At 45.1% G+C, this 11,099-nt stretch overlaps 2 protein-coding genes across 3 annotated transcripts; one reads left to right on the top strand and one right to left on the bottom strand.

Moving 5' to 3' along the window:
* Positions 1 to 426: 426 nt before the first annotated feature.
* LOC122052458 (dof zinc finger protein DOF5.1-like) lies at positions 427 to 2,217 on the bottom strand. Of its 2 annotated transcripts, none has more exons than XM_042613994.1 (2): positions 1,954 to 2,217; positions 427 to 1,760 (listed from the first exon to the last, which is right to left on the bottom strand). In XM_042613994.1, the coding sequence occupies exons 1-2, from the start codon at positions 2,002 to 2,004 to the stop codon at positions 840 to 842; spliced, it is 972 nt and encodes a 323-aa protein (XP_042469928.1). In that variant the 5' UTR covers positions 2,005 to 2,217; the 3' UTR covers positions 427 to 839. The 2 variants fall into 2 exon arrangements, with proteins under 2 accessions (XP_042469928.1, XP_042469934.1); XM_042614000.1 differs by having other exon boundaries at positions 427 to 1,757.
* Positions 2,218 to 7,014: 4,797 nt separating this feature from the next.
* On the top strand, positions 7,015 to 7,850 carry LOC122046092 (transcriptional regulator TAC1-like). Its single transcript, XM_042606652.1, has one exon. It carries the CDS (start codon positions 7,211 to 7,213, stop codon positions 7,679 to 7,681), a length of 471 nt encoding a protein of 156 aa, XP_042462586.1. The 5' UTR covers positions 7,015 to 7,210; the 3' UTR covers positions 7,682 to 7,850.
* Positions 7,851 to 11,099: the final 3,249 nt, after the last annotated feature.

Raw genomic sequence — 11,099 nt, 5'->3', positions numbered from 1 at the left:
GCAAGATTTATATAAATATACAAAAGTTCAAGAAGGAAGCTTTTCCAAGGAAATTTTCTTGGAACTAGAGATCATCTTTGTTGAAGTAGAAACAACAGAATGCGCAAATTCTAGAAAAGAGTTCCTTGTTTACCTTGAAGTTTCTATGAGTATCAAAGTTTCATCACAACTTAAAAATGGTTCCACATGAAAGTACACAATTGTGCATACATAATTTGATGCATGTGATCTGATTGTGATTAATGGGTGCTTAATTATATTACACATGCAATCGCGATAGGGATCTTTAATCATGAAATGCCCTTCATTTACCTTTACCATGTAGTCATTCATATGTAACTGAATTAACTAATTACAAGTTGACTATCATAACTTTGTGTCTTCTTTTTCGATGCATAATACACAATAGCTAGTAGATTCAGGAACTAAATCAAACTCGAAGATGAGATGTAGTACATTGCCCATTTTAGCAGCAAAATATTCTACATGTTGAATTCAGATACATGTTCTCCATCACAAACGACCGATCGGATCTGATCATAAGTATAACCAAAGTGTAATTAAGTTACACTGATACAGTATGCTAAGAAACTAGAAAGAAAAGAAATCGACACCAATTCACTCTAAACCAAGAACCCTACGTCTAGCACAACAAGTTAATTAAAACTTTCAAGTTGTTTAATGTTCTGATGCCGTCCATCATATCAGAGTTATAGTACTACTTTAATTAGCTTCTCCTCTCCTCATGCCTTGTATGCCGATCATGGAAGCCAAAAAAACCCTAAGCTTCCGTGTTAAAACTTGTGTAAAGGCCACCATGCATACGATTACAAGATATGTTACCCCGATGACGAGTTGAATCCGGAGATATCCCAACCACAGGCGGCGCCGCCACTGCTTCCGCCATCGCTGCCGTTCCAGAATTGGTCGTTGCGTGAAACGCCAAGGTAGTTTCTCGGAAAGTTAAGCAGTTGTTGGTTGTCTTCCATCTTTACGGAAGCAAGCTGAGAGATGAGAGCCGACTGCTTCAACATTGGAGCTTGCCCTGTGAATAATCCCCCGGCAAATCCACTGCCTTCGCCGCCGCCATAAGGGTATTGCCCGGAAATGGACTGAAGTGGCAGTGGCAGTGGCTGTGGCGGAGGGAGCTGCTCTAGCGCTCCACCTCCAAGTAAAGGGAATTGCTGCATTTGCTGAAGCCCCACAACACCGCCGGCGCCGCTACCTCCGAGCTGGTAATCAGCCGCATCGAGGCCGGAGAAGCTGGCTCCGAAGTTGAAGTCCGGCGGCAGCGGGTGCAAAGAGGCTGCCATGAAGGACAATTGCGAGGGGAAGACCGCATGGGGCGACGTGATTGCACCGGAGGACGAGGAGGCGGCGGAGGTCTGCGTGGTGGCGGAGGACTTGGAGGAACTGGCTCCGGAGGGCTTACTGCGCTTGTTTCGGCGGCATCCGCCTCCCACAGGGACGTTGCGGAGGGCGCCGCCGCGGGTCCAGTAGCGGCGGCAGGTCTTGCAGAAGTGGCGGGGCTGCGAGAGCGAGTAGTTGTTGAAGTAGCAGAACTTGGTGTTGGCGGATTCGCACCGGGGACACTTGAGCCCCGGATCTGGCTGCGGGATCTTCGCCAGCCGGGCCCGGTCCGCCATCGATCCCGGCCGGATCGAACCGGCGGCCATTCCCACCTCCGTCCGTTGCGCCGCCATTCCTGCAGGGGGAAGCTGACCAATCTCACCGCTGCTTCCTGGCTGATGAGCTTGCTGCTGCGGTTAATCGCTAATTAAGGAACTAGCTAGAGCATAAATTAAAGAGGGAACAAAAACTATGAGAACATAAAAGCGCGAGAATTTTTCCTCTCCATCATCCTCTCTTCTTCTGGCTTTCGGGAAAAGAAGGAAACGGCCGGGAAAAGAAAGGAGGAGAAAGGGATGATAAGGGAGAAGCTCCACTACCTACCTGGTTCCAGTTTGGTGGATCAAGATAGAGAGGAACTGATGGGAAAACCATGGTTATCTTGGATTTCTCTTCTTCTTCTTCTTCTTCTTCTTTTTTCCCCTTCCCTTTTGTTCCTTTAAACTTTCCTTTTTGACGAAACTTTGACGAGGCTGAGAGGTTGTGCTGAATCTCACACACAAGGAGTTGAAGGAGGAGAAAAGAGGGAGATGGAGAAGAAGAAATTAATAAGAAAGGGTGAAAGAGAAAAAGGGATGCGGGCGATGGCTCCCTCTTGTAGTCCTTTTTATAATACGGGTTTAAATTGCTCACTATTATTTTGTTGCTAGTGCAGTGTGAGTTTGGTAGAGAGGGAAAGATCCTTAGCCAGTAAGCTTAAAGAGAATTGGCCAATGCAGAAGATGGGCGGAAAGCTGAAGTGATGGCTGACAAGAGAGGATGGATGATTCGAGAGTGCCATATATTGGCATCAGTTTTATCTCTCCGTGGAAAGAGCTAGCAGTGATGATACTGTGAAAGGATGCTGCTGATACTTGTTCAACGAAATCAGGTGAATGTTCTTACATGATCTCCAAGCATCCTTGAATGTTATATTAAAGGATCGTCTACAGTGCGTGTCTTGAATTAAAGTGCTTTGCAACCTTAGTCTAGTGTCAAAGTCAGAGCCTCCCATTGATTAGCAAGTCAATTAGTTCCACCTTTTTATGTGGAATTATAGATTGTTATTGAATGATCCTTCATGCTTGATTAATTAAAGAAATTTAGTCAAAAAAGAAGAATAATTTCTTTGTCTGTTAATTCTTGGCCCAGTGATCATGTGGGCGTTGGTAGCGTTGCCCGCTCCATTACCACTATGCCACTATCTCGATGTTGCTTCACGACAAGCTAGAACCCTCTTTGATGCTCACTTCTTGCTCTTTGCATGTCATGGCAATTTTTTTACTAGTTCCTTGAAGGATTTGAAACAGTTTGTTTTTGTTGGAGAAATTTCTAGATAAATACATAAATTATCAATGATCAAGAGTTATATTTTATTCTTGGAACTTGTAGGATTTGAGAATCGAATTAATCTTGATGTGTTAAGAATAGCTATAGAGCATCCGTAATGTGATGTATTACCCTCTTTGTATTAAAATCATCTATTTCATTTTCTCCAACTAAGGTTACTATTTATATTTCTTGATTATATATTTCAAACATGATAATTTCATTTAGCCTCATTGATTATCTCTGGGATGATCGATCCAGCTCCACAGAAATTTCCCACCAGCTACCAAGATAAATCGAGAAGTGCACGCGGCAGCAAGCCCAGAAGCTAACATCCTTTAATTGTGTCTCCCATTTGGAAGAAAAATTTCTACAAATACGTTATAATTGAAATTTGAATCGCGTATGTCTAGATAATAATCTGAATGTCCTACCGTGATATCATAATCCCAGGGACGCTAGAGAGCTCAAACATGATGCGAATATCATGGAATGTAGATATATAGTTGATTAGAATGTTACATTAGCATTGTCCCTTTTATGTCAGTTTTCTTGAATTTACTAGTCGACTTGCAAACCATACAACGACAGGAGACTTGTATTTTCATTGTTGACTGTCACATAAATTCCTAAGAAAACATGTTTTTCCCAATCCGGCAAATCCCCTGTAATCTCTGCCAACATTTCATACTGGCAGGGTTGTGCTCTGAGCAGGGCTTTAGAGAGAATATGACAATCCACTTGTCTTCCCTCTGACTTGATCCAACTAATAAGATTTTCATTCGTGGAGAGATAAGGAATTAAGGAACCACTGTGCCAAACTGCTCAGCTGTCCCGCTGGGGCTTCAATTTTGCAGAGGATTCAAACCATTCAGTTTCCAAGGGTGCGTTTGATTCGGTGAACAAGATTGGAAGAGGAGGTAGGGCTAGGAAGAAGAAAGCCAGGGGAGAGTAAAAGGAGGAGGTGAATGAAAGAAAAATGATGAAATTAACCTTGTTTTTTCTTCTTCAACCTTGATCATCTTAATTTGCAGCTTCTGACGAGGACAGGGTGGGAAGAAATGAGAGTAATTAAGGTGGGAAGGAGACAGTCACTACTTGGAGCTAATTGATCTCCATTCATCGCGAATGTGGAGTTCTTGTCCCGGCCGTTGAATAATCTACAGAGTCAAGGCCGGCACTCACTCAATTGGAATTTGGAATTTGGAATTGGCATATCCCACCATTTTTTTAAGATTTAAGGCCGGCAGTGTTACCTAATATCGATCTTTTTTTCTATCATACACATGGAAATTTCTATTTGTCCGCTACCAAATTAGACTGTGAATGACCTCGGACAGGAACCCAGAGCCGGGCCACATGCATGGCCAACGATGATGAGAAAGAAATAATAGCAGAAGAAAGGAAAAAAAAAAGAAAATGGAGGAATAGCTAGGGGCGATGGCATCGACGTCGACGGCTAGCCCTGAACGACGATATTGATGATCTCTGCGTCAACATTTGTGATCCACATCTCAAGATCAACCCGAGTAGTTCACCCAGACTGGCTCCGCCATTGATAGGAGCACATGCATAAGAGTGTATAGTACATGTTTCAATCACGTATTATAGATGATCAAATCATCCGTTAACAAATGGACTCGCACGCACGTTCTTTAGAGATAGTCCGTGAGAAGGATGAGAGAATCTGAAAAATATTTCAACAGAGGGTTAAATGACTATGGGAGAGATATTCTGACAGGTTGCTCTGATGCTTAGGGCTGTAAATGAATTAAGCGTTCATGAACAAACTTGGTGTTCGGCTTGGTAAGAGCTTGTTTATGTTCGCTCAATATACATTAGATTAATTAAACAAACAAGCTTGAACAGCTCGTTAAGCTAAACAAATAAGCTTGAACACATATGTGTTCAGCTCGTTAATATTCGTGAACAATATTCGTGAACAATGTTCGTGAACAATGTTCACGAATCATATTTATTAATAAAAATCTTTTCAATATACTAAATAAATAATAAAATAAAATAAAATAAATTTAAATTATCAATCTTAATAACTAATCAAATAATTAAAAGTTTCAAACAATCAAACAACCTTGAATTGAGAGCTTGATAACATCTAAACGAACTAAGCTCAAACCAAGCTCAAGTCAAGTTCGAACCAAGCTCAAGCCAAACTTGAATTGAGAGCTTGATAATATTTAAACGAACCAAGCTCAAGCCAAGCTTTAAACAAGCTCAAGCTCATAAAAAATAAACCTAGCCAAACTTGAACACTCATTTCAAAAGCTTGGTTCATTTTAAGCTGGGCTCGGCTCGGTTCGGTTATCTTATCAAACAAGCTTGAACACCCCAAAGCTCGGCTCTGCTCAGCTTGTTTACAACCTTACTGATGCTCAAGTTAGAATTTACTTGAGATATAAAGCTAGAGTAGGAAGAAGATAAAGAAGAAAATGCAAGAGTTTGATGTAACCAAAGAAAATGTATGAGAGAGTCCAGCCGCCCTTTGCCCTTTGCACTTACGTCATCTAGGGTTTATAAAACTATTAGAAAAACATCTCCATGTCATACTTACATTTTCCTTCATTATAATCATATGAGCCAATGAGGCCACCAGATACGACAGTCGTTAGTTGCCTCTCTATATCAAGTGCCACGTGTTGAAAGAGAACATCTAGGAGATCAGATCTAACAACCACTTGACCACCTCTCCTTTCATCCAGTCTCATGTGTTCTGGAACATTTACAATTGTTATTAAGGTGGTTATGTTGCTTCCTTATCGACGTGCGCCTTGAGTGTTTTTAGTGGGCCAATGTAGGGTGTGAGTTTGATATGAGTATGAGAAGATGAGTCGATGTTGAGTGACTCTAAGAATAGACGAAGTCGGCGAGAGTGAGATAGGGAGGATGTCAGGATTTGAGGCTGAGTCCTAGACGGAGTTGGCAGTTGGAACTAATTAGTTCGAGATGGTATCAGTGGCTGAGGTCGAGTACGGGATATGATACTGAGGCATGGATGATGTCGACGATTGAGGCTGAGGGATCAATGTCGGGATCTAAGACTGAGGTGTGGAAAATATCAATGATTAAGATCGAGGGATTAATTTCGGGATCTGAAACTGAGGCATGGAGAATATCAGAAATTGAGATCGAGGGATGGATGATATCAGGATCCGAGACTGAGACGGAGAGGATGTCGGGTTTCGAGGTCGAGGCAGGGATGATACTGCAATATGGAGTTGAGGTATGGATGATGTTTGGATTTGAGGCCAAAACAGAGAAGATGTTAGGTTCTAAGACCAAGACAGGGATGTTGTCGGGATCTGATGTTGACGTATGAATGGTGGGATCTAAAGTAAAACCATGAATGATGTCAAGATCTAAGGCCTTTTAGACGTGGAGGGTGTCGGTGACTGAGGCCTAGGAATGGATGCCGAGATCTGAGACTAAGGCATAGAGGATGTTGGTGACTGAGGCCGAAGGATGGATGCCGGAATTTAAGACTAAGACATGGAGGATGTCAATGACTGAGACCGAGTCAATGGAGATGTCAAGATTCGCTGTTGAGACAAGGAGAGATGTTGAGATCCGAAGCTAAGATAAGGTGGGTGTCAGGTTCCGATGTTGATACTAGGAGGATTCAGATTTCAAAACCGAGACAATGATAATATTGGAATATGATGACTAGAGCAAGGTCATCCATGGATGATATGTCTTCCGGCAAATCCTCGAGATGAATGGGTTGAATTAGGTTTGATCAAATGTGAATTTCATCTAGCTGAGTCTGACTCTTTTTAGGTCACATTTGACTCATCTTAATTATAAGTGATAGTTCAACATGACTTTTGACCCCTAAAACACACGAGGACCGTAAGATTTCACCACATCAGTGCCAAATTAGACTATGAATCACCAACAGATAAACGATTCATGGCTCTTTAGTGTGTCGTGTGCTTTGTTGATATCAATGGCAATGGGAATGGCAATGCCAAGAAAAAATATCCATATTTAATTCGTTAAAGGAAAGGGCATTCTTGTTTCCACTTTTCTCATGGAGCTAATATCTTGACAACCTGATTTCTTAAAACTTTACGAAACAATTAATAAATTAAAAATGTCAGTGTCTTTGCTCCATGACCTTGTCTACTACTCCATAGATATATATATAAACTATACAACAACCGTCACATAAGAGACAAACCTTTGACCGACTCTCTCTCTCTCCTAACTCTCATCTCCCTGCACATTATGTCCCCAGCCATCGCCCAAGTCGAACATGGAGAACGCGGATCCAGCCACTCCTCCCCGTCTCCACAATCGCCAATCGAATCAGACGAGCCTTTCGGAAGAGAGCCGCAGCGGCGAGGTTGACGATCGGAGCAGTGCCATCAACTCCTCTCGCTCCTTCGATTGCACCTTCTGCAAGAGAGGGTTCTCCAACGCGCAAGCCCTCGGAGGCCACATGAACTTGCACCGCAGGGACAAGGCCAGGCTCAAGCGAACCTCTCCTTGTGCGGAGTTCCCTTTTAACGTCGCTGCTGTCGACGATGGAAGCGCTCGCGTGTCCTCATCCCTGATCATTCAGCTGCTGCCTGCGCTCGCTGAGGAGTCTTCTTCGCAAGGGGTTCGTGGTCATGATCATGCGTCGAGAAGAGTACTCGGCGAGAGTGACGTGGAGGAGCAGAGGATGGAGATGCACAGAGAGGTGGATGCAGAATTGGATCTTGAGCTCCGGCTGGGTCGATGACGTCAAGACTAAAGAGCAATCGAGAGTTACAATTGGAGAAGAGGTACAACTGTTCATTGATTAATATTTGGATTTGCTTATAAAACGGGAACAATCAATACATGAATATCTTCTGCACTTTGGCACCGACCGTGATCAGCCAGCCAGTTAAAAAGGAAACAAGAAAGAAGAAGGAAAAGAAAAAACAAATAGGTTTTGTAGTTGGATTGTTTGTTAACTTCATGTGTGCAATGATATATGCGGTCCTATTAATGTCCAATAGTGTAATTGAACTTCTTCTAGCACAATACTTTTAACTGGACTTCTTGGGATCTCAAACTTGAGATGTCACAACTGATGTAGCAAGGGGCCTTTCGTGCACAACAGACAACCACTTTGCTTTATATCCATTTTCATATTCAGTTTTTGCATCAAGCATGTAAACATTGTCCTTTGATTTAATTTAATTAAGAATCATCGTTTAGATCAGCAGGTATGGTCTATATAGTTTCCATATTAAATTACAGATGTCTTTATTTAACTCAGCCAAATATTTTCATTTGGTCCATTCAACTTGATTACGGTCGTCCTGCGCCCATAGAATAAATAGGGCAAAGATGGGATGGGAAGAGATGATGAAAGTAATCAAATATGTAAGTTGTCAAGTGTAGATACAATTTTTATGCCCAACTTTACCTCATTTATCTCACTTGAATTTAGTTTAGAATTGATGGGTGACCCTGGCCGGAAATGGTGAGAGATGGAATACGGGTGAGCTAGTTGACTAAATCATCATACTAACAAAAAAAGACCAAGAAGAGACCAAAGGTGTTATAAAGTCTCTCGTCAATGGTACCTGCAAAGTTGCTAGAAGACAGGAAAAGGTAGACGGAGCATTAGAAGGAGTCTGGATTGCCCCGACCTTCTACTCCGATGCTTAAGTCAGCCTCCGACGAAGTATATGAAATAAATAAACATTATTGTAATGAAGTACATAAAGACAAGTATACTAGGTCTGCAAGAGTGGGCTGGAGGCATCGACATGGAGTTGGAGATAGCACAGAGTCATAGTTAGTGACACAGAGCTGGAGGCAGCATGAAGCTCGGGGGCTAGAGGTGGCACGAAGCCAAAGGCACGAAACCAAAGGCAGTGGCACGGAGCCGGAGGCTGCAAAGAGTTGGAGGCTATAAATATCTGGAGGCTGCATGGAATCGGAGGCATGGAACCGAAGACAGTGGCACGGAGTCGGAGGTAGCGACACGGAGTCGGAGGTAATGGCATAGAGCTAGAGGCAACATGGAGTCGGGGGGACAGAGGTGGCAAGGATCCGGAGGTGGCACGAAGCCGGAGGTGGAACGGAGCCGAAGGCGGCATGGAGTTAGAGGTGGTACAAGCCGGAGACGGCACGGATCCGAAGGCATGAAACCGGAAGCAGCGAAATGGAGCCAGAGGTAGCGACATGGAGCCGGAGGTGGCACAAAGTCGAAGGCATGGAATCGGAGGCGGTGTCACGAAGCTTGAGGCACAGGGCCAAATATAGTGACACAGAGCTGGAGGCGAGAGTGGAGCCGAGGGGCCAGAGGAGGCATAGAGCCGGAGACATCCAACGACTGGAACATAATAGCGGCTCATAGGCTAGAACATAACAGCGGCTCACAAACCAGAACATAACAATGGCTCGCAAGCCGAAACATGATAGAAGTGTGAAGGTCAGAACATAACAGATGTGGAACACGGTCAGATCGGTAACAACGGGGTCTCCGACGATAATAGCTGGATCTGTACTGGGGGGGGGCGACCACTGGAGTCAACCTCCTAAGGGTGGCATCCTAGTAGGCAGCGTTGGCCAGCTGTGGTGCAAGGGCAACATCAGCCGATTGAGTAGCGTGGGCGGTAACCCCGCAGCATGAGGGCAATGCCCTTGGTACTAGAGAGGGCCAAGGGTGGTCGGTGGCTAAGGCGACGAAGTTGCCGATGTGCAAAGGGAATGGTCGGCAATACCAGAGTTGGCATGGCCCGGCCAATGGCCAAGGCGGCAAGAGGGGGCGTGGGCTACAGCGTCTCGAGTGGGAGGAGAAGGGAGGCGGCGCTTTAGCCAAAGATCATCCATGGGAAGGAGTAGAGGATGCTACTCGGTGATAGTGAAAAGGGGGGTCATAGCTTGACGAGGTGTGGTCAATGACATGTATGGAGGCATGGATGGAGAGAGAGAAGTGGAGAAAAGGGGACGGCCGACAACTTGCAGAAGGAGGTGATGAGAGGCGGTGTTTGGGTCAGCCATGGCTGCCTGCTGCGCCAGCAATCCAGCTACTCGCGGCGAAGGATGTGGCGGCGTTCATGAGGCAGAGCTAATGAAGATGAACTCCCCCTCTCTTTGCTTCATCTCCAAGAAACCCCCCAAAATGAGCAAAAGTCAAATATCCAAAATGCCCTAGCCCCACGTGTCCTCATCTCTATTTATCATATCACAAGTCTCCCCTTTAAGTTTAGTCGAAGGAGGTGTCAGTCTGATTGACTAGACAACTTATCGTAAGGCAGAATAACTCCTGACTACAAAGTCAGATCGTTGGGCTCGTCATATGATCTCGAGCGAGTAGTTGTGGCAATGTCAAGCAAGCGGTGATAATACTGTCGAGCGAGCATCAAAAACTACGCCGAATGAGTGGCGAAAATGGTGCCGAGAAAGTGGAGAAAAACAACACTAAGTAGATGACGAGCGGGCAACGGAGCAAACGCGAAGGGGGGGGGGGGGCGGTAGCTGTACCGAGCAAGTAGCGAAGACAGTGTCAAATGAGCGATGAGTAAGGTGAGTGTCTACCGAGCGGCGAGGATAGTGTCGGGCGAGCGGTGAGTGAGGCGGGTGTCGACTGAGTGATGAGTAATGTGGTTGCTGATTGGAAAAAGGTGGGGCACAAAGCCCTGTGGATGTCCGAGAGAGATAGGAAGTGGGTCTGTGGGTAGCCATCTGATCGGCGGTAGCAAATCGAGAAAAAATAGGACGCGAAGCATTGTGGATGTCGAGGAGAGTTGGGAAGTGGGCCCTGGGGGGGTTGTCCAATCGGTGGTAGCTGACCAGGAAAAAGTGGGGTGTGGAGCCCTATGGATGTCCGGGAGAGTTGAAAACTGGTCCCGTGGGGGGTTCGTCTGATCGTCTGTAGCCAATCGAGAAAAAGGGGGACACGATGCCCTATGGATGTCTGAGAGAGCCAGAAAGTGGGCTCATGGGAGGCCCGTATGATCGATGGTAGCCAACAGGAAAAAAGTGGAGCGCGGAACCCTGTAGATGTTAGAGAGAGCCAAGAAGTGGGCCCATGGGGGGCTTGCCCAATCGGCGGTAGCCGACTAGGAAAAAGTGGGGTGTGGAGCCCTGTGGATGTCTGGGAGAGCTGGGAAATGGGCCCATGGAGGGCTCGTTAGTTCGGCGATAGCCGACTGGGA

The sequence above is a fragment of the Zingiber officinale genome, chromosome 1B (assembly GCF_018446385.1).
Source record: "Zingiber officinale cultivar Zhangliang chromosome 1B, Zo_v1.1, whole genome shotgun sequence".
In the NCBI taxonomy this organism is placed as follows: Eukaryota; Viridiplantae; Streptophyta; class Magnoliopsida; order Zingiberales; family Zingiberaceae; genus Zingiber; species Zingiber officinale.
Note: the sequence above shows the minus strand (reverse complement) of the source record. Positions and strands in the feature narration are given on the sequence as shown.

What these genes read in the sequence shown, in the direction of transcription:
- LOC122052458 (XM_042613994.1), bottom strand. Translation starts at nt 2,004, where the DNA reads ATGGTTTTCCCATCAGTTCCTCTCTATCTTGATCCACCAAACTGGAAC. An exon ending in ATCCACCAAACTGGAACCAG is followed by an intron (nt 1,761 to 1,953) that starts GTAGGTAGTGGA and finishes GATTAACCGCAG; the next exon opens with CAGCAAGCTCATCAGCCAGG.
- LOC122046092 (XM_042606652.1), top strand. Translation starts at nt 7,211, where the DNA reads ATGGAGAACGCGGATCCAGCCACTCCTCCCCGTCTCCACAATCGCCAA.